The 24,113-nt window shown below is 39.2% G+C and overlaps 1 protein-coding gene across 1 annotated transcript in view; it reads right to left on the bottom strand.

The window, feature by feature from the left end:
* Positions 1–21,170, bottom strand: part of nlgn4xa (neuroligin 4 X-linked a) — a 100,418-nt gene extending 79,248 nt beyond the window's left edge. The window contains exons 1-2 of the mRNA XM_008430309.2: positions 20,814–21,170; positions 1,590–2,295 (exon numbers count right to left, since the gene is read on the bottom strand). Coding sequence (XP_008428531.1) covers positions 1,590–2,040 — 451 coding nt within the window. The 5' untranslated portion in view covers positions 2,041–2,295; positions 20,814–21,170. The remainder of the gene's footprint in view (positions 1–1,589; positions 2,296–20,813) is intronic.
* Positions 21,171–24,113: the final 2,943 nt, after the last annotated feature.

The raw sequence follows: 24,113 nt of genomic DNA, 5'->3' as shown, positions 1-24,113 counted from the left end.
GTGACCAGATGTACTTCACAGGATTTCTGACAGACGAGTGAAAAGACTAATCAGAAGAGTTTTCCAAGAGCCAATAACCTCCCACAGAGAGCCACAGGGTCCATGTACACTAACTGCACAACACTCCACTGATGAAGAAAAAAGAAAGAATACTAAAGTTAAGGAAAATCCAACAAATAACTAGAAGACTACTGCAAGGTCTTCACAGTGACAGTGAAGTTTGATGGTGATACGATGATGATGTGAGGCCATTAAAGGTCAGATAAATGGATAAATGGAAGGTTTTAGTGATGAATCTCAAAATACCATCACTGTGAATTGTTCCGAGTCAGAATGATCCCAAACACTTTCTGCACAAAGGAAATGCCTCCAGCTGTCATATCCAACAAAGACTTAAGTATTAAAGTATTAAATTAATTTCAGCAACTGTGCTTAATGCATATTCCCTGTGTCATTCCACTTTCATAAACATAATTAATGGACCCATTTCTTAGTGTTTCTTTCTGTAAAGCGCTTGGGGTGTTACTGAAATTATGTAAGCTTTACATCAAATTAGAACGCTTGTTATGGTGAAACTGGTTCAGTGCTTTTTTTTCTACCAGAAACACAATAATCTAAATCTCTATGATGTCACAGCAAGTACACAAAATATTTTGGGGTGGCTCCGTAGAACAAAACAGTAATCAACCATTTACTAATGTGCACATAACTGAGAAGAATTATGACCCAAAACAACTAGATTTTTCTATTTGAGGCAGAACAGCATCGTCTAAGCTTGGATATGCGAATCCTCCAACTGGCTGCTTCACACTCAGCTGCAAACTGCTCCGTATGTGCTGGCAAGCCCTTAAATTTAACGTCAAGCTATCAAACATAGGACGCCGATAGAGAAAATGTTTGAACAGCACTTTCATTGATTTGTTTATTGGTACAATCTATTGGATTCTTCTAAACGGCTAATCAGAAGCCAAATTAACTCACCTTTGTTTTTTCTCTAGAGACCTGCTGATAATGAGACTGCAGTTGTTTAAACATGTGTAACAACATGTACACTTTGACTCTGACCAAATCAGATTTTTATCTTTTGGTAAATAAAGACAAGATAAACCAAGATCAGTTGACACAAAAGTGTTTGAAATTGATCTTTTCCTAATGCTTAATGAACATTATTTACCAGTAACAGTGTCACTGTCCAGAGTAATCTATTCATTCATAATTCATCTATTTTAATGAGTGTAGTATATTTGGAGGTATCGAGGCCAAGGCTTTGAAAATAATCTACGTCTTACAACCTGTGACCCATGATGGCGTTCTATCATGGAGCTAATTTGCCGCCAGTGTTAGTTGTGGCTGAACTAATAAAGAAGAAGAGCTACATCCAACTATTTACTTATCATCCCAAACAAAAAGTAAAACACATAAAATGTTGTTCACCATGAACATGATATGTGGTGGTAACACAAGGTGTTTTTTTTTTTTCAAGTTTGGCAAAAATAAGTAATCAAAATAAATACTGACAACAATCTGAGAACATAAACTGAAGAACAATTAGCAAAACAAGCATGGAAAGAAAGGATGAGATGACCTACCATCCTCTGTTGGGACGTAGATGTTCAGGTAGAGGCAGTCCTCGCTCTGCTCCTGCACGTAGCTTACTACTGTATCCAGGTTGGCTGTGAACCACACAGGGAGCATATCGTTGAGTAAAAAGCGGTCCTCCAAGAACTGAGGACAAACTGGAGCAAAGTGAGTAGCATTTCTAATTCCTGGCCAAGACATGGGCGGTTCTGGTGGCTGGAACCTCCGCTCCCCTGTTGGAGCCAGTGCATAGGGGATCCCCAAGTACTGCTCCACCGGTCCCAGAATCTCGTTGGGTAACGTAACCTTCACTCCTCGCAATTTTCCGTAATTGGTAGTGGCTACAGGATGCTGCTGAGCTTGAGTAGCAGCTACACAGATGGACACCAGCCCCATCCAGAGCAAAAGGCTGATCTTGGCCTTGGAGCAACACATCCATGAAGGGCCTATGAGTACTGACATGCTCTCACTGTCTGGAGCCGGAATCTGGCAGGTTGTGCTACTGGATCCTCAACAACTCCCCCTGCCCACTTCCGATTGACTTGGCACTGCTCTTCAAACTGCGAGCTGAGTGAAGGAGCACCAGCTAATCACTGTCGCTTTCTCAGAGCTCCCCATCTTGAGAGCTTGCGTGGAGATCAGTGGTTGTTGTTTTACTCCTGTCTGGAGAATGACTGGAACACTCCCACCACCCAAAGTCCAACGTGATCGAATGTTCTAGAAGGAAAAAAAAACAAAACAAATCATTTTTGTTCTTCCAAACTCTTGATAAATGAGCTAGTACATATTTTCAGTTATACATTGCACATGTACATTAGCTTAACACCAACAAGGCTACATGAAACCTTTTGCACCAGTAGTTCAATTGGTTCAGGTTCTGTTATCAAGCCAGTGGCTTGATAACCGATCACACCACCTCTCACCCAGTGACCACTGAGGATGGTCACCAGCCCTCATGGATGGATGGCATTTCATTTTAAATCTCTTCAGGGTGAAGTTTTGGAAATATTTCTCAACAGGCAAACTGTTTCACCAGGGTTTGTCTGCATTATCATGGACAGAAAATGAGATGATATGCAAACGATTTATTCTGCTTCCTGCTACTGTTGACCTTATCGCTCAGCTGAAGGTCTTAGGGCATTTTAAACATGCATTTTGCATATTTTAAAAGGCTAGGAAGGAGAAAGTGATATGCCAACCTACTCCAGTCCAAAAGTGCCGATTAATTACCATCCCACTCCAGTAACACCGTGTGCCACTGAAAGTCAGACCAAATTAATTATTAAATCTCATACTGACCAGGACGAACTCCTATCTAATATCAAATATAAATGAAAAGACTTCATGATTTGATGAGTGGTCCTCTGCCAGAAGGGCGAAAGCAGACACACATTTAGCAAGTTAGATTTTTAAAGTGAACAGCCGTCCATGATGTTACACTAAGAAAAGAACATAGACAGGACAGCAGAGCAGATAGTCTGTATCATTTTGGGACAAAATGCTCAGAGACAAGAAAATGGCTGTAGACACACTGATAAGAACTCACTCAGTGATTTGGAAGGTAATTATACCTGAATTGACATATATAGCCAACATCTAAGACGAGATAATTATAAATTAAAGAGAGGATTTATGCTTAGTGTAAACCATAGAGTGTATAATATGAACCCAGTTTATTTACTAATGTTCTCTTGCTGCTTGGCTGCTGGCCAAGCATCCTGTACAGTCGCCTCAGCTTTCACTATGATCTTGAACAGTTGAATTTCTGGTTCAGGTTTCATTTCCACACACAAACACATGATCTCAACTTCATGTCAGTTTGAAATATGAACCCTACAAGCCTAAATGTAAACGAACAGCAAGACCAATGGTATGCAGTCATGCGGACAAGAGTATTTCCTTGATTGTGATTGCAGTAGAGGAGAAAAAGTCTCATGTTTTAGCTAGTCTGAGCCTGGGTGTCATAAAATCATTCAATCAACCATGAGCTCTCATGTATATCAAAACATTCCACAGTCAAATGTGGGGCCATCTGTCTAATAGCTAAAGTTTGGCCCAAAGATTGTTAACAATGATGTAGACATAATCTAACACAGAACACTACAACAGAATGGCTGAGACACTGATCAAGCTAATACAGAAAATTATTAGCTACTGGTTATCAATTTTGTTTGTATAAATAATTGTATTGACAAGCATAAAAATGTAAACCTTTTTTTGTTGCTGTGACCTTAAAGAACTCAGATTAAGTTTTGTCAAAAGCTAATAACTTTTCTTCAAGAGGTCAAAGTTATTTTCATTAATAGCATTTTTGTCATCAGTGATTGAATTGTGTGTGGATTATAAAATCATATCCTGATGCTGTAAATCAAGACTGTTGAGTTGTCGAAACTCAAACAAACAGTAAGACTTCATCAAGTCATGGTCAAACAGGTTGCTAATGGAGCGGCACAGCAGAGCGCCAGCAGCTCAATATTGATTGAACTGACTCTGATGTACCAAACTACTGAATTTTTCCACAGACACACAAACTGGCAACTTTTTCAAAGAGAATTTAATTAATATCAGTTCTTACATTTCATTTTAAACAGTCTACCCCTGGATTGCATTCATTTTAATCTCAATGAATACTAGAACAATTTCCAAATGTTTAGGTTTTCTTTTTCTATTTTTGAAGAACAGTCTCTGTTAGAGCCTGGATGCTGGTAGAGAGCGACACTCAGCATGTTTCTTTAGAACTCTCCGTAGCGCTCCATTAGGTTCAGATCAGGAAAAACATTTATCCATCCGATCACCTTCACTCTCTTTTTCTTCAGAAATGCAATAGTAGCTTTCGACGGGTTTTTTTCATGTTGCAAAAGTGAACAAAGTTTGGCTTTTCTCCTAAGACTTGAACTGTGATGGATTTTACTAACATGGGCTTGAATTAATTTGTAAAAGAAATTACTTTTTGTTGACAATCACTGGCCCACATTCAAAGTGTTTTGTTGTATAGTACAATAGGAGACATGTTGAGTTTAAAAGAGGGTTTTCTGACCATAGTAGGGTGTATTCCTTTATGCTGAACAGTGTAGCTTGTTAAGAATATGAAGCATGTATGTCCACACCTCAAGTGTTTTTGTACTTTCATTTTGGCCTTGGAAGAAGAGCCAAGCAACAGAAAACCAAATGTGCTTGACCTAACATCTAAAACAAAGATGTTTGCTTCTATAACTCAGTGATAAGAAACACATTTTTAAGATTACAACAAGGAAAAACCCAACTAAATATGTCCTTGTAACATCTAAATTTTAGGGGGTAAGGAATGCAACAGCAAAGTGCTGCTAATCTGATGCAGTTCATTATTACCAAATATAAAGTTTGTATTTTTCTCAAGCATAAAGGTGTGTTAACACAATGTCCATAAGGAAAGTCAACAGCAAAGACTTCAGATAAGTAATTGCTACTGTCCATTAATCTAGAAATGAAAGAGTAATTAGTTCCAAAACAATTTAATGTTACCAATTTACAATGAGAAAGACTATTGCCAACATTAGGTTTCTAGGTTAATTTTACAAAGAGTGAATGTCTTGGCAAAGGTCAGATGCTCTGATAAAATAAACTCAGAGCTTCATCTCAGACTCTACAGCAGGAATGCCTTGCAGGTTTTAGATGAGTTCCTGCTCCAACACAGCTGAAAAAAATGATTGAATTACCTCTTCAGCATCCCATCAAGTTTGGCAAAAGTCTCATAGCGACCCATTAATTTGATGCAAGTGTGAACAGGGTTGCATCCAAAACCTGCAGGATAGTAGATCTCCAGGGCAAAGCTTAGAGTCCCATGTTATGATGGGAAAATTAGAGGAATATTGAAAATATGGCTGAGCGGAACGGTTGAACTAGAAAGTTCTGGGTGTAAATGTTTTCTACATCAACGTGAGAATGTCATTCCAGTAGCTAAAATTTGTCTAAGAGAAAAGGACAACTAAGATGGATCAGAATCAGCAACAGGTGGCAATGATTGTAAATTCAGCCCAATTAGATTGAACTAAGTAAATAAAACCAATGAAATTCCAGTAGGTGAATCCTCATGCTCTGAGGACAATAGTTTAAGAGACGAGAACCAGATTTAAGGGTTTTGTGATAAGAAAATCGCTTAACAGCTCATTGAAGTGGTTTTCTGGTTTGAAGCTACCTGAAATGTGAAGAAATGTCTCTTTACTACTGCGTTCCAGCCTTCAGTTCCAGGCGGCCCAGCCAGCCAGACCTCCCTCCCCTCTCCACCTCTCCTCTTATAGGGGTAGTATTTGATGTACTGTGGCCAGCCCCAAGCTGTTCATCATTTACAATCACCCTCTGCTATAAAACTACTCTGTGAAACCCACACTGCACCAGATCAAAGACTGACTTATGCTGTCAGCACTGTTCAAGCTAAAGAGTTGTCAAAAATGATCCTAACCCAATGTGTATTTTCAGATGTCAGAGCCCAAATACCTTCCTTAGCAGAGTCATCGTGTTTCTTCTGAATCAATTAGCAAACAGCTTTAGCCTTAGCCTCTGCTTGTCCCTGGCTTTAACTTTCTGAGATGCTGCTTCAGTATTCCCACATAATAATCTTCCCTCATGATTCCAAATAGTTCTTTTGTGAACTTCCTGCAGCAAATTATTCCCATAGCCTGAAACTACCTGCCTATGAACAGAAACAAGCTTTTTCCTCCAGGTGTAACATCAATCAGCCTTGCGATGCTTTTGCTGCAGTGGCTTCTTCCTCTCTGAATGACCATTAACTGTGGATAGTGACTCCTGAGTAGGTGACTTAAAAGTCTTAACCAGGGGTCCCCAAACTACGGCCCGCAGGCCGGATCCAGCCCGCCTTCACATTTGGTCCAGCCCCCTGAACAATACCAGAAAGCATTCAGATATTTTTTCATTTACCGTATTTTCCGGACTATAAGCCGTTTATATGTGGATTTTTCTTCAACCACCAGGGGGCTCTTTAGCAGGAAGTGAATCATTTGAAGTCTGGTTACTTGAGTGCCAACATTGAGCCCACAAGCAGCAAAATGAGTAAGAAACAGTCAGATGTCTTTGGAAAGTTTCTTTGCAAAGGGGAAAAAGCCCAGAGAAGAGACAGGAGAATGGATTTATCCCGGACCGGTAGGTGAGTCCCACATTACAAGCCGCTCTGCGTAACATGCGGCGACCGGCTGCTAATGAGGCAAAGAAGCTTCAGGCTGCTTTGCCACGTAGAGACCAAGCAGGCTGTGGATATCAGCAACACTTCGGGTGTTATTGTCTCCCATCACTCCCAGATGGAACCGTCTCGTTGCAGAGAAACAAGCTCAGGGCTCCCATTAGTCGTTATCGTGAGTTAAAATTTTCACGAAAGCAAAATGTTCGTTTTTGTGGCGCTTCTGTTATTTTGAAGGGATATATAAACGTTACCATAGCGACCAGAGTCAGAGAGCATTTGGGCAGTGGTCGAGAGGAGATGAGTAGAGCTTGTGAGTCTTAAGTTTGGTTTAGACTAGCAGTTCTCAACGTGGGCGGTACCGCCCCCCAGGGGGCGTTCAGAGGACGGCAGGGGGCGCTGGCGGACATTTTTACAAAAGGGGGGCGCTGGGATTCCTTTGGGGGGCGTTTGGTCGAAGGTAAACTTTACACCTTAAATGCACAACAATACCAGTTTAGACTTTGAGCAACTTGGTAAAACTGTATTGTGTAACATTAAATCACGCTTGGCTGCAACGGTATAGATAGCAGCTCTTCTTCTATTTAGTGTTTGTTAGCTTCTCTTAGCTTCTTGGTGCAGCTCCGTTCTCCTGCTACTGTAGCTTCATTCTGTGATCATGTGAAACAACAACTTATATTAAAAAGTGTTTTATTGTCCGTGTGGTTGCTGCCCGCTTCCATGGAAGGACAACAGAAAATCGCTTTTATAAACATGTAATTTCCAAAATCACGATACCCTCACTTTGTATCTCTCTGAAAAATGAACCTATTTATAAAGAAATCCCTCCATGGGTGATACCATGATAGAGAGCATTCATTTTATAGCGCCAACACTGGTGCTGTAAGTGGTCCGGTATGAAACGGGTGTGATAGAACAACGGTACCACAGCACTTTTAAATTTTAACAATCAGAGTACCGAAATTGTTTCCGTTGTTTTAAAAGGTTTATGTCAGTCTGCCTTTTTCCCATCAATACGTTTCCCGACCCTTAGGGAATAAAAAAAAAAAAAAAAACCCACTGCGCACATTGCGCAAAATTCTGAAACAGGAGAAGCGGGACATAAAACGGAGCGACAAACTAGATGTTAATTATGGCATAAAAACAGAGAATCCGATGCTGAACAGTGAAAAAATCAACACGATGTGAAACACATGACGATTAGGCGGCGCAGAAGGGGTTGAGTGAAGATTACTGATGGTCAATAATCGATCAAATAAGACAACCAAGACAACCCAAATAGTGCATATTCGGTATTTAGTGGGAACACCAACATGCAGAAGCTTTATCTGACTGTTCACTGTTCCAGAGAAGGGAAAAGTTATGTGGCCCTCACAGGAAAAAGTTTGGGGACCCCTGGTCTTAACTGACTTAAACAAGAAAAGTTTAGTCTGATTTAACATCACTGAGAACTAGAGGTGTGCTGATCGATCGGCCACCGATCATAATCGGCCAATTTCCGTGAAAAAGTGTATGATTGGTGATCGCCGATCACGGTCTCTTGTTGCCAATCACACAAGCTGATTACCTGAATCTCATTTCGCAGCCTGTCTGCAGCTGGTCTCCTTTCCTTCACAGTGCACAAACTCGCAGCATCAAATCCTAAGCGATGTCGTGTGGAACTATATTTCACTGAGTGAATGGGGAAGTTTCCCAGCTAGCATTGAATGTTTGGAGCACTTCCGCTGAACGTTGTCTTGAACGCCCGCCGAACGTCTGGTGATTACGTTTGATCGACGTCCAAATGGAACTCCAAAGGATGTCCGGTTGTTGCTCGGGAGGATGTCCACCGAACTCAAAATTGACCACCAATAGACTTTCGGCGGACTTTCATTTGAATGTCCGTTGATTAAAATGCGAAAGTCCGCTGAAAGTATTCAAAAATCAAAAGCTATATAATGGTTATGCTAGGTCCGTGGCAATGCTGACATAGCAGCTATTTTATTGGAATGCAAGGTTTTCATGAGAAACGGTTGTCTTCCATTACCATGGGATATTAATCCAATGTTTTAACAAATTGTAGAAAAGGAAAGCTAACCCCACACTTACTGTTTTCACATGGAACGGTTGTCTTCTGTTTCCAAGACATTTTAATCTAATGTAATAAATTGTAAAATCGATGACAACCACTTAAAAACACTTGGCAAAGAATTTATTAATTTTATAACATTAAAGACTACCCACAACAAAATATGATAATCACATTTATACATATGTACCAAAAAGACATGAAACCTTCTTAGAACGAAGTAAAACAGCACAGTATACATTTTAATACAATGGGTTTTTAGAAATGTCATTCACAATAATAAAAAATCAAAACAAAGTCAGCAAAGTAACCCGGTGCTTAAAAATATAATTTTAAAAGAAATATTTACACCAGAACTGATTATATGAGCGTTGACACAAGCACAAAATAATAATAAAAAAAACAAAACAAAGAAACAAACCAGACAACCTTGAGCCTTAAAACTTTTGGTGTTCTGAATCAGACGCTTGGTTCTTTGGTACAGCCCCTGAAAAACAGACAAAATATATATATATTTTAAACTGAGACATGTATTATTCATGGTTTTATGAAACAAAACGTTTCATTGGCTACAGAGAAACGGGCATAACAAAGTCCAGCAATAGGATAATATACAACAATTCACTGGTTCTTCAGCAGAACCAGTGACTGTCAGTCGGGTCAGAACGACTCACAGCGTCCCGGGGTTTCCCCGGCAAAATCCTTCACCTCCTTAAGGCTTTGAAGACGTTACACAGAATGCTTCAGTCTGCAAAGAATGATAAAAAAAAACGCTGTAATGTAAAATTTATTTCAATGTAGACTGGGGGTCTTCAGCCCTGCAGGTCAGGACCCTCTGTCCTGCTTTAGATGAGTCTCTGCTGCAGCTCACCTGGATTAACACAGGAAAACTAAAACAGACAAAACTCCTCCACACAAACCTTTATTTGCATTTAACTCTCTTATTCATGTCATCAACTAATCAAATCCAAAAATGCCTTACATCTATAAATAATTCAATTAAAAATATGATACATACACAAAGTGTAGTCACTGTTTTTTACATGTTGGATAAATTTACCTGATAGAGGAATTTCCCCACTAGGGCTGCACAGTGGTGCAGCTGGTAGAGCTGTTGCCTTGCAGCAAGAAGGTTCTGGGTTCGATTCCCGGCCCCGGTCTTTCTGCATGGAGTCTCCATGTTCTCCCTGTGCATGGTGGGTTTTCTCCGGGTACTCCTGCTTCCTCCCACAGTCCAAAAACATGACTGGCCTCTCCAAATTGTCCCTAGGTGTGAGTGTGTCTGTGGATGGTTGTTTGTCCTGTGTGTCTCTGTGTTGCCCTGTGACAGACTGGCGACCTGTCCAGGGTGACCCCGCCTCTCACCMGGAATGTTAGCTGGAGAGGCACCAGCAACCCTCCCGACCCCACTGAGGGACAAGGTGTTAGAAAATGGATGGATGGATGGATGGATAGAGGAATTTCCAGTTGAAGGGAGTCGGTTAGTGGAGTTACTGGTTGGACTAAACAGCTACAGGTGAACACAGAGCAGCTGGTGGATGAGATGGTGAAGGTGGAGGACAGGTGGGAGGCTGGAGCTGCTGGATCCTCAGAATCTGAATAGATCTCAGTTCACCTGTAACAAAAACATTTAATTAAAAACTTGCATAAACATCAGTGTGATTTATCCAATTAATCAACATTTTGTCCAATAATACTTGATTGTCATGTATTTCAAAGTGGTCTGTAATACTGTAGTAACTCCTGAACACATTGAAACAACATAAAGGGATCAAACTGAAGGAAACCATGAACAGCTCTCTCTCTCTCTCTCTCTCTCTCTCTCTCTCTCTCTCTGTCTTTTTTTGCAGCTAATAATCCTAATTACTACCTTACAAGAACTTTTTACCTGATCCTCTTGGGCTTCTGCTTTGAAGGCTGACATCTTCAGCCAGGCGACATTTGTTTCTTACTTTCAAGTTGTCACCTGAAATTACATATGAGAAAAAACAATCATTACTTTAATCAGATATATTAAAGGAAGTATTCAAACAAACATAAACATAATAATGTACATTAAAAAAGAGTATGACCAACTCTGAGCGTCCTCTTCATCAGAAAAGGTGTCTTCAGTCAGAGGCTGTAACACAGACTGCTACAGGAGGTCCTTCCTGCTCACAGCCATTAGCATCAACAACTCTTTGAAGAACCTTGAAATGATAAGATAAACATTAGATCTAACTGGCAATTTAACTAACACTGAATTAAACTGAACATCACCCAGTAGTTTGTGCTGCGATACCAACGAATGTTGTGTTATTAATATGTCCAGCTGCATATTATTTTGTAGTTGATGATCCAGAGAGAAGGAAAAGACAGACAGTGTTTACAGTAGCTCAGGATAAACCACAGGCTCAACAACAACATGCTATTATGGATCAGACTGAACATTTAGATTTTTTGTTCATCCACAAGAATCCATTAACTAGTTTACATTAACTAGACCATTTCAGTGCTTACTGGTTCTCTAGATCCTGCTGTCAGTTAAATTCCACCTATGGATTAAAAATAAATTATTAAATTCAAAAATATTTAACTGATCCCAAAGTAAAATTAAATGGTGTAACTCCCATTACAGCTGCCTGTCATGGTTGTGTTGGAAATGTCAGCAAGCTTTGCACATGTGGCAATACAAAGTATTAATGCATTTATTTTCTTTAATCTGGCTTTTTAAAAAGGACAATGTAGAACTCAAGTTTTAAAATGTTATCATTTTATGCGCTGAAAAAGTTAATTCCCACTCAGCTTTACTCGTTGCCAGCAGCTAAACTTCTCCTCAGTGGTCGATGCGGACCGACGCCATGTTGTTTTTTCCTACAGCCCTCAGTATATGAACGAAGCGGTTCGTCCACAAACTCTCCAGATTACCTGCTTACCAGTTATGTTGACTCGGTGGCTCAGGACAAGTAACATTAGGGAAAAAAGAGCAGGACACTAAAAGTAGATAAATATTTCTGGTCGAGTCAAACTTTATAATAGAGGTTAAGAAGTTAAGAGATAATGGCGCCACGTGCTCGAAACGAAGGAGGACGAAGCTTAGCGAGATACAAACGCACACAACAAGCATCGGAAACAAGTTATGTGGCTTTTTACGCTTTAACCACGTGCCAGGTTAGAATATGAAAGAAATGAGTATGGACACTAATAACTTACCGAACAAGGTAGATCCCATCACTTGCGTTGCTTTTTAATTGCAGAAATCCGAGTTGGGAAGTGACGTCACTCTGCAGAACATTCATATTTTCCAAATGGAAGTACTTCTTTAAGTATTACTCTCCTTTGAGATACGTTAACATTACGTTTGAATAAATGCAACGTAGATTATGCAGGAAAAGAAATGAGAAAAATCGGACTTATAACCATTGTTTGAATTGAGAGGATAATGTCTGGCCGGGCGTGGAGCCCCCTACTGGCTAAATGAGGTATTGAAGCTAGTAACCAAATTTTTAAACGACACACACGGACAAACAGATAACTTTCAGACAAAATTCAGACTCGTTAAAACGACAAAAAAGAGAGATTTTGTCAAAAAAAAAGGTTTTAAATATATTAAAATTTGGCAAACGTCAAGTCCAAACATTTGTTTATTTATTAATTAATTTATTTTTATTAAGACATAGAAGAGACGTTTGCATTAGAATAACAGCAAGAGTAACAAAAAAAATCTTTAAAATGTATTTTGGAGGGAGAAATAAAGCTCTTTGTAATGCCTCCGTTTTCTTTGGAAGTTTTTTTAAGCAGCATTTATAAAAACATTCGGAAGACGTTCAAGAACGTTCAAACAGCATTCTTAAGTATGCACTTTGTATAAGTGAAAAATAAAAATTTGATAAAAAATAATAACAGCCATAAAAGTTTTAAACATGTGAAAACTAAATCAAGTGAAATGACAGCAAAAAAAGAAAATTAATTGGGAAGGAATGTTCAGAGTGAATGTTCAGACGTTTGCTGAACGTCAGGTCCGAACATTCGACGTTCGACTTTCAGACTACGTTCACGGACGTGGTGCGAACATTTTCTTGCTAGCTGGGTTGCGTGTTGCGGCGAAAATTGAAGCACGTGGGGTGAAGCATGTCAAAATGCATCAACACGACGAATCTAATATGGCATAAAAACAATGCCATACTTGACGGAGTTTGGCTACATCGAGGCTCACTGCAGTTAAAAAGACATACGGAGGATCAGATAGCAGGTAAAGCAGCGCACAGCTACAAACACTCACTTAGCATGACGGTCAGAAAGCTAAACAAATAACCCGCAAAATTATTTAAATCTTCGAGCTGCGATGTAAGACGCTGGTTCTGCTCTCGCTGTTGAACCGCTGCTACGCTACAGGTAGTAATATTTCACAGACGGAGCGCCGCTTCTGCTCCACCTGGTAGTGACTCTCACACCAAACCTCTGTTTAAAGCTGCAGCATCTAACTTAAAAAAATACATTTTACATACGGATTAAAACATGAGACAAATAATCTGAAAAAATAATCGATTTCCTCCCTGTTCTGCATAATTACTCCGCTCAGTCAGAAACAGCCACTCAGAACTAGCAGTAATCAGCTAGCCGCCATGCTATTAGGAAGTTTTCATTCAGTAACTCAGGATTGTTTATTGTAATGGATCCTGTATTTGCCTTTGAATGTTAAGTTTTATACTTGAATATTTTTGGCAATGTTGAGAGGTTTTAATTTGGCTCTTTGCATTATTTAGCCTCTTCAGAGCCTTCATATGTTTTCAGTCTGTTAAAGATAGTATTACTGATAGCAGTACAATTTGCACAATGCCTGTTTAGTTTAGTTTTCTTATTGGAAAAAGTTATTAAAAACAAGTTTTTGTCTAAATTAAGGTGAATTCATGGTTCCTTTTTCCACATAATGTAACCAGTGCTTATGATTAAAAAAATAATAATTATGTGATCGGTATCGGTGATCGACCCTCATGGGCGATCAGAATCGGAAGGAAAAAATCTGATCGGCACATCTCTACTGAGAGCATTAATATTGTATTGTAAAAAAGCAAAGTGAGTTTCGGGGGCACAATATGAGAAAGCATCTGTATTAAAAGATCATAGACCCTCTTTACCTTCACATATTTATACATAGAGATATAAATAAAAAGACAAATGGAGATTCAGCAGGTACAGTAGGTTACTAGTAGCTCACAAACTATTGATCATTGGTTATTGCCCACAGTAAATGAAAATGATTCCACAGAGTACTGGGAGTGCTGCACATGGCTTCATAACAATCTCCAACCAGTAGAAGCAGCGAATGCAACAAAATGAAGCCAAACAGTTTCTTATTGTTACCTCAGGTTATGTGCTTGTAAATGTTTCTATAATAAATTGACACAGGCAGCTGCATTTGTAATAACTCAGTGTTTTATGACAAACTGTCCTTCACACGGCTCGGCCTGCATGCAGATCTTGCACTGCGGCTCTCCTTTGCAGACAGAGAACAATGTACTCACTCTTAATAATTATACAAGATAAGTCTTATGAATATCAATGAAGGTGCTCTATGTCATTTGCATTTCAATCATTATAAAATGATTCTGTCGGAGACGCGTTGTCCTCCTAACTATAGGATGTCACAGACTGTTTGAGCCGCAGCAGCTGATGATTAACCACCGAGTATGTAGAATGCATTTGAAAGCTTTAGCATATTTCTGCACTGTTTGTTTTCTGCTTTGACATTAAAATCTACAGGATGTCACATTAGGGAACCCTAATGCAAGCAGGAGGGAGAAAAGAACGTCCTGATTCGCTGTGTTTGAAAACTGGCAGTCGAAATCACTAAATTACTAGCAACGGTTTCTTGCAAACAAATCCATGTTCAATTAACCTTCTTTCACAGAACAAAATATATTTCACTTGGATATTGAGTTGAATTTATATCTGGGTTTTGACTAAGCCATTCTACTGACTCTTTGTTTTTTCTCTTTCAGGTGTAGAAGTATGGTCCTATGTCTTATTATATCATCTATTCTGTGAAGTGCACCAGATCCTCCTGCAGCAAATACACACATTATGATGCTGCCACTACCGTACCTTACAGGCTTGCAAGCTTCCCTCTTTTTCCTCCAAATGTAACAATGACAATTATAGTCAAACATTTAGGCTCAGGACAAAGCCCACAAAGCTAAGGTGTTTGTTAGTTATGGATATTAATGAATACTAATATAGATTATTGCTAAATGAAGGTACACCTTAATAAAATTGAAAGATTTCATACTTTAGAAAGTTATGTTGATGCCTCTGTTGAAAAAAGCTTCTTTGGTATTTTACACAAAACATTCTAAACATGCCACAATACCACAAAACCAAATATTTGTATCTTTTACAAACTGTCCATGCGTCCATAATTAGGCTATGAAGATGCCTGAACAAGCCATTTTTGCTGTATTGTGTTTGTCCAGTAGGAGACAAAGCAGAAAACAGTTATGTCATAATAAAATAGATATTTTGATCCAGAATGCATAGTGAGATGTCCTGTCAAAGCCTGGGGCGTCTCTGACCTACAAAGAAGATGTTATGTTATTTTTAGCAATCCAGCCGTTGGATCCAAAGTGTGAATCCCATGAACTTAGTTAGGAATAAATATTAAATAATTAGTAAATAGTCTTTCTAGATTTGTTAATTATATTGTTTGATAGATAAGAAGACATATGTATAGGAGAATCACACTGTTAAAAAAACTAACGAAGCCTTGCAGCAAAGTTTCTTTTGCTACCTGGAGGAGATTAAACAAAAAAGAGTCAAATACGACAAAATTTGTCTATATTTGACAAAAACTATGGCAACAAACGGGAATATGTAGCAGTCAGGATTTCCTAACCAACTGTTTCAGAAAAAAATAAGTCTTCATATCTGTGACTTTAAGAAGGGTTCTTAAACTGGACATAACTCAGTGAGTTTATGACCAAATCCTTATACAGCTTCAATTTCCAAAGCTGCATCTGAATGAAGGATCTACAACTTTAATGGTCATTTGTCAACCATTAGCTTCTATGAAATACCAAAGTAAAGTCCTGCGAAACAAAGGTTCACTCCTTTTCAATAGCAAAGTTTCAAGAATAATGTAATTATTATGTGATCATTTACAAGAAGGGAAGAAGATCTTGCTCAAACTGGACCTGAAAACACAGCAGCACATCCACAACACACTCAGCAAAAAATGACTTGCCAGGCCAGTCCAGACCTACAGGAACTGATCTAAACGCTGTGGTGAGACTTTTATCAGCCCTGTAGGTCCCTCAGAGTTTGCTTTTGCTGTATGAAATATGAGATTTTATGTAGGCTTTGAAAACAGCTGTTATCAAACAACTGATAAAAAAGAACAATCTAGACAAATCACTACTGCAGAATTACAGGCCGACCTCCAACCTCCCATTCATCAGCAAAATTATTGAAAAAGCAGTTCATAAACCATGCCAACTTTATTTATAAAGCACTTTAAAACAACCACAGCTGATACAAAGGGCTGTACATTAAAACACAACATAACAATAAAAAATAAAATCTCTTACAATTTAAAACAAACAAACGCAATTTAAAACTAGATCACGCTGGAGTTGAAAGCCAAGTAAAATAGATGGGTTTTAAGATTAACTTTAAAAGTGGACAGTGAAGTGGCCTCTCTGACCTGCAACGGCAAGTCATTCCATAATTTAGGGCCCATGACAGAGAAGCCCTGACCCCTCTGAGCTTCCTCCTGGATCTTGGTACCTCCAAGAGCAGCTGACCTGAGTGACCGATAGGATATGTAGGGGTGAAGAAGCTCAGAGAGGTCAGCCGGGGCAAGATTATGTAGTGATTTAAAAACAAACATAAGAATTTTAAAATGAATCCTAAAATATACAGGCAGCCAGTGAAGTGAGGCCAGGTCAGGGGTCAGGGGTCACATGCTCCCTCTTTCGAGTTCCTGTCAAAAGTGGTGCAGCAGCATCTGAAGCAGCTGCAGCGACTGACTGACTCCCAGGTAAAGTGCGTTACAGTAATCCAACCGAGTGGAAATAAAAGCCTGGATCACTGTTTTAAAATGCTGCCTGGAAAGAAAAGATTTCACTGACGCCATTAGCCTTAAATGATAAAAGCTGGACTTAACCATGGCTCTGATTTGGCTGTCCAGTTTAAAATCACTGTCCACCTTAAAACCAAGATCTGTAACAACAGGTTTAAAATATAAACAATTAAATAACTTCCTAACAATAAYRAAYYRCTTTGACTCCTTCCAGTCTGGTTTTCGTGCTCACCACAGCACAGGCCTAGTCAAAGTGTTCAATGACATCCATATAAATACAGACTGTGGGAGAACCACAGTGCTGGTTCTGTTGGACCTCAGTGCAGCTTTCAACACTGTTGACCACGACATTTCACTGAATCGACTGGAGAGTTGGGTCGGACTCTCCGGTCCAGTGCTCCACTGGTTTGAATCTTACATAAAGAACAGAGATTTCTTTGTTTCAATCGGAAACTTCTCATCAGAGAGGTCAAAGGTCACATGTGGGGTACCCCAAGGTTCAATCCTAGGACCCCTTCTCTTCAATATTTATATGCTCCCACTGGCTCAGGTTATAACAGGAAATAGGATTAGCTACCATAACTACAGAGATGATACACAGCTCTACATCACGATGTCACCAGGTGACTCTGAACCCATCTAGAATAGATGCTTAAAACAGATCAATGTGTGGATGTGCCAAAACTTTCTCCAGCTGAACAGAAACAAAACTGAAATTATTATTGTTGGACCTAAAGAAGAGCAAACCAGAATCGATGCACAGCTTCAGTTATGACAACTGAAAACCAGCGATCAGCCCGAAACCTGGGAGTAGTGATGACCTCTGACCTGAACCTTCAGAGCCACATCAAGACAGTCACAAAGTCGGCCTTCTATCACCTGAAGAACATCTCCAGGGTTAGAGGACTGATGTCTCAGCGCGATCTAGAGAAACTCATCCATGCGTTTATCTTTAGCCGCATTGATTACTGCAACAGCGTCTTCACAGGTCTGACTAATAAATCAATCAAACAGCTGCAGCTGATCCAGAAGCTGCTGCTGCTGTTCTCACTAAAACCAGGAAGATAGAGACATCACACCAGTTTTAAAGTCCCTACACTGGCTCCCTGTAGCTCAGAGAATAGACTTTAAAATACTGATGTTAGTTTATAAATCACTGAACGGTTTGGCACCACAATACATTAAAGATCTGTTATTGCTGTACCAACCGTCTAGACCCCTCAGATCTTCTGGTTCTGGTTCTGCTCTGCATCCCCAGAACCAGAACCAAATGAGGAGAAGCAGCATTCAGTTTCTATGCACCACAGATTTGGAACAAACTTCCAGAAAACTGTAAAACAGCTGAAACACTGWGTGYSTTTAAATCTCAACTTAAAACCCACCTGTTTAGAGTTGCTTATGGCTAAATTAGGGTTAGAGTGCGGGTTTTGATGTCTTCTATGTTTTTAATGTTTTTATCTTTACTTTTCATCTATTTATTAATGTCGCATACTGGTTTTTTTTTTTCTTTAATTATGTAAAGGACCTTGAAATGCCTTCAAATTGTAAGCAGTTCAATATAATTTAATATCAGTTTTGCCTCAGCAAGAGAGCTAAAGCTAAAAATGTATTTTGTTTCTCATCGTCATAGTAAGTCCAGGCATGCATTCAAATCAAGAGAAAATTGACTTCATGGGAGGAAAATGTAGCTCTGGCCAAAGTCCAGAGCTACATTTTACAAGCCATATTCTCACAATCAGAAAGAGTTTGGAGAACTTTGACAAATAGTGTGAACAAATCTAAGAAAATCACGGTGTGTGAAGAAAACTGACTGTTCAAATTAACTACCAAGGTCCTTCAACAAATTCTGTGCACACACATGCACCCTGATAGTTCTACTTTATCATTATAGTTTATTTTTCACCTGACATTAAAAGTATAGGCATGTAAACCCTTCAGACTCCATTTAATGAGTCAAAAGGGAAGAAAAATGAAAAACAAGGATAAATTTGGTTGTGAACATCAAACTTTGTCATATTCCTACGTAGAACCTGATTGGCCAAGTTTTATGCAAGAAGAACGCTTCTTTTTCAAGCTGGTCAGTCTGGTTCTGCTGGAGGTTTCTCTGTTCAGACAGTTGTTTCTTTTCACTGCCACCACAAGCATTACTCAGGAAGGAAGACTTCCTCAAAGTCACTGACAAAACTCTTGGACTTTTTCCCAGGGTCAACTTTTTATCACTTGGACTTGACAGGTTTATTTTAGAAACTAGGAAATGAACTGTTGGCAATTAAACTGGAATTGTTGCTTTTGGTGTCTTTAATGTGACTCTTAAGATACTCCACAGACTCTCTGTACTTTTAACAGTGTGAACCAGTACTAAAAAAAGGTGGAAACTGAATTTTGCATCTCCATAAGGCTTTTCAGCAGACAGAAACATGAAGTGCTTCGAAATATCCTGTTAGATGGTTGCAGAGACTTTGGACTTGTGAAAATTCACAGGACCACCAGCCTTCTGGATCTCCTTCAATCGCCTAAAGGCTGTAGCGTTCACCTTTTCTACTCTTCTCCTTTCACTCAGTAAAACAACTAACTTCTTTACATGGCCTTTGTCTTCCTTATGGAGCGTGTCAGATACTTCTGGAAAACTGTAAAGTTGACAAGCTTCTGCAGGGTTGAGTCAGCCTTGGCATGCCTGGAAAACACCCAAAGGGGAGGCTGATCCTGATCTGGTTCTCAAACCTCATCGACTCGTTTCAGGGTGGAGAATTAAGGTTAAGTTCAGCCGCCCCACCAAGGATCCAAAGCTCATCTGAACAGCTTAAATCCAAGACCAACAGGGCAATGTCTTCCAAAATGAAGGTTTTGTTCCTGACGCCACCTGCAAACTGTAAACTGTCTTTTTATGAAGCTTAAGGAGAGAATCAAGTCTTCCTCTCTGAGTGACCTTCAAGCTCATGCTGGTAAAAGACTCATTTTAGTGCTAATTACACTTTGTTCACCACTTCCTCATATTGGGTTGAGGGTCACGTAAAACACACTCATGATGTTTAGATGTATTCATATCACATAAGGTTGCAGATTGTCTCAAAATAAATCCCCACATGTGTCATTATTTGACTTGGATGTTGTGAATGAACCCGCAGTGGCCAACAAAACCATGACACCATCATCTGACCTCTGCTGAACAGCAGCAATCTCAGCATACATGGACTTCCTTTCTAATTCTTCTGGCATATATCAAACACTGACCAGGTTAAATGTGTGTTTTAGAGTGTTTGTCTTATTTGTGCAGAATAAAGGTTTAGCTGGTTGAACAGGTGCCTCTCTGGTAAAACCAATGGAAGCTGGTTTGACCAGAGAGGTGAAACCCCTCTCTCTCTTTGAGTTCTGAGATGGAACTCAAAGATAGTTTGAGTTCTATCTTTTGATTTTTGAGACAGAAAGCAGTCCGTTTGATCTCCTCTTATCTGTGAATTCATGCATGTTTTCTGTTTCTCCAGAAGCCACATCCAGATCTCCACACCACCATCTTGTGGCGGCCGGGCTGCACAGAGCTGTGCTGATGGAGGACGTCAGTCTGCGTTGCAGCTCTCACGCACACACGCGCACGCACACACACTTGGATAGCTAAGAAAAAAAGAGTTGTTGACAAACACACAATGTGTTGAATGTGTTTAAAAGCAGGTTGCTGCTGCTTATAGTCTCTGTTCCTCACTCTTTGCTTTGGCTCTGACTTTGCTTTAGCGCAGTCTGGTTGCACATGAATGACGCCTGAAACGTGAAAAGCGCACTTAGTCATTTGCGCGATGAGGGATTCGTGGTGATTTTCATCCCAGCTGCTCCTTCTTGCATCACTCACACCGTCCTCACCGCAGACATTTTTCTCCAAACCAACTCGAATCAAAGTGAAGCTCATGCAGCTGCAGCTTCCTCACACACGGACTGCTGTTGTCACTCACCTCAGTCCGGATCCCTAACATACGAGTCCTGACGTCTCGCGGTTCTCCAGCCCACAAGCGCAAATACAAAAATAAAAAATGTTTTTAAGTCCACATCCAAGCTCCTGCTCTGCAAACCCAAAGTAACACAGCGCGCACCATGTGTGCCGGAGGGAGCGCAGCAGCACGTCCTGGGTTATGTTTCCGCCGTGTGTGTGTGTGTGTGCGTGTGTGTGAGGTGAGGAGAACGGAGATGCGGCTTTATCAGCACTGAAGATGTTTCAATGAGTCATTGCAGAGGCGCTGGGAACGCTGCTAAATCTAATTGCTCTCATAGCGAGAGTGAATTGCGCGTACAAGATTAGTGATGGAGAAACCAGGTCTCTCTCTCTCTCTCTCTCTCTCTCTCTCTCTCTTTCTCTGGCTTTCTATTGGACTACACAGACTGAAATTTACTAAGCCTGCAGCCAATAGATTGCTGCTCTCTCCCCATCATCCTTAACAGTTGGTTCGGTGTTGTGGTACCGAACCAACTGTGGCAGGTTTCCACCAAAACACCTGAAACACAGGGACGCCTCAAACTTATAATCACGCAAAAGTCTGAACATTTCGGATCTATGATCATGTAAAATGACATGTAAACAAAGTTTGAATCGGAAGAGTTTATGAAACCAAATTTTTAGGTATGTTTCTGAATTAAAAATAATAATTTAAAGCTTCACATTGAATGTTTTAGAAATAAATTTGCAAAAACTATTGGACTATTGTGTAAAATAATCCTCATATATGTACATAATATATGAGGATTAGGGCTGCAGGGGAAAATAATTCTGACTTTAATTTTAGAATTTCGACTTTAATCTGATTTTTGATCTCAGAAGTTTAATGGCAGTATGTCATTAAACTATTCCTCTTCTAGCAAATTCTTGGTTTATTTCATTTTTTGTAATGTTGTAGATTGACCAAAATAAATGTAATAATCTGAATCTGATTTCTTTTTTAAAGACATTTAAAATATTCAAACTGTGATTTAAAAGATTTTACAGTTCTTTATAGAAAATAATTTTATTTCCAGTGTTTAGTCTAATTGAAATCATCAGACTAATTTTAATTAGAGACAAAAAAACAAGCTTTTGTTAATTTATCATTTCCACAATTAAGAAAAAAGGCAAAGATTTAAAGCAACAAAAAGCTTCCTTCTGTTTACAAGTGGAATAAATAATTAATGAATCCTCAGTTTTTATGAATTCATTTGTAGTGTAGAATAATGAAAGTGAAGTGTCAATATTTTAGAGCTAGAGTTGATCACCTGCTTAAATTCCGCAACAAAAGTTTTCATCTTTTTTAACCTTTTTTTTCTAAATCTTTCTCTTTCTTACTGTTTATTCAATATGCTGTTTTTATTTTTATTTTTTTATTATGTAAAGCACCTTGAAATGCCTTGCTGCTGAAATGTGCTATACAAATAAAATTTGATTGATTGATTGACTTGTTGCTGTTTCACCTTGATTGTGAATTTCTATGCTTTTATGTGTCATTGTGAAATACAGTGAAACCAGAAGTTTAAATGTTAAAAGAAAACAAAAACAAAACAGAGGAACTAAGGGACTTTTTTCCTAGCACTCCTGCCACCCTCTGAAAGAGTTGTGCCCTCGGCAGAGAACCTTATTGCCAATATCAAAAACCGCTGCTGCATAGGAAGCAATAAGAAGATCTAAGTATATATTTTTGCACACAGTGTTCCTGCAGGCTAAACCGACCGCAGGGAAAAATGTTGTCAGAATGTTGTCAACCTGTCCCGGATCTCCAGGTCCTCATCACGCTACACTTCAGAGTAACAAATCTTAGTTAGAAATAAAGGAGGAAAAAAAAGAAGAAAGGAAAGAAAAACTGTTGTACATCTACAATGTGCAACAAATCAGTGATCAACCAAACTCTGTATTTGCCCACCTAAAGCATGAGATACAATAACTGTTTTGGAAGGAAACGAAACGTGGCATGGAGAGCAAACACTCACTTGAGTAAAGTTCAAGTCAATGTTGGAACCAATTATCTTTAAAAATATAAAACTCCAACTGTGTCTACAAATGGATTTTATTGCTCATAACCAACCAGGAAGTGACCAGAGGTGGACAGAGTGTTGACATCTCACCAAGACAACAAGCAACATGGCAGCTATACAAGGTAGAGTTCAGACAGTAAAGCAACACATATTTTGTTGCTGTCTTTATATCTTCATTTGAATAAAATATTTGAATTTGTTTCTTGCTGCTACAGCTAGTTAGCTGTGAAAAACGATGCTTTTGATGTTGTCAGTGCAGTCATTAAGGAGTAACATGCTGCTTGAATAGCCTATTACTATTCAAGTAATATGTTGTTGAATAGCATCAAAATAGCAGCATACTACTATGATATTAGTCCTTTTGGACTATTACGTAACTAAATTCCAGTCAGTTTTTTTCTCACTATCAGACAGTGAGTGCTTTATACAATATGTTCAATAACCACAATTTTAGAATATTTGAGAATATCTCTTAAGATTTCACAGACTGATGTCCCTAAAATAATTTTGAGATGGCCTGTTAATCCTTTTCAGATTGATATACAGTAAAAATTTCTTTGCTATAAAATATCAATAACAAGTAAGGAGAGGCATATTTATCAATGGAAAATGTTATTTATTTATTTTTTTTTAATTGAAACACAGATAAAACACAGTAGCCTGGAAAGTGATAACCTTCAACATCAAGGTCAGGCTCATTTCTAACCAGTGTGAGTGAGCAGAGCTTCTCATCATGTTACATAAAACAAGCCAAAGGGAGGTCTGAACAGTTGAGTCAGAGCTGGGAGATGAGGCAGGCCTCCCTTTGATATCGTCATCATTTATTCCCTCTCCCCACATCATAAGCCTCAGCAGTCGGGGGTGTCCTCATTGCTTCTGAAGTTTATATCAGCTCCAGTCGGCAGATCCACCAAGACTGACTGGGTGACTTTCATGAGACTGATGAAGGGACGTTGAAGGGACGTCGGTGCTGCCTGAGTGGAGCCAAATTAAATGTTGAGTAGGATTACAACTTCACCTGCAACCTGCAATGGAGGACCACTGAAAAAAGTCCGAGTGGCCTCTCTGTCCTTGTATTAGCATTCATGTGGCGTGATGAAACCACTACTGGTCATTTCCTCATACAAGTGGAAATTTTAGATAAGGAGTATAATTCTGCACACTTTGCATTACAGATAATTGGAAAAGAGAGTGAATATAGCACCCTAATAATGGCTTTTTTCCTTCACTACAGTACAATTAGATATAATGTGTGTTAA

Source organism: Poecilia reticulata, linkage group LG2, assembly GCF_000633615.1.
Source record: "Poecilia reticulata strain Guanapo linkage group LG2, Guppy_female_1.0+MT, whole genome shotgun sequence".
NCBI lineage: Eukaryota > Metazoa > Chordata > Actinopteri > Cyprinodontiformes > Poeciliidae > Poecilia > Poecilia reticulata.
This window is presented reverse-complemented; position numbering and strand designations above follow the sequence as displayed.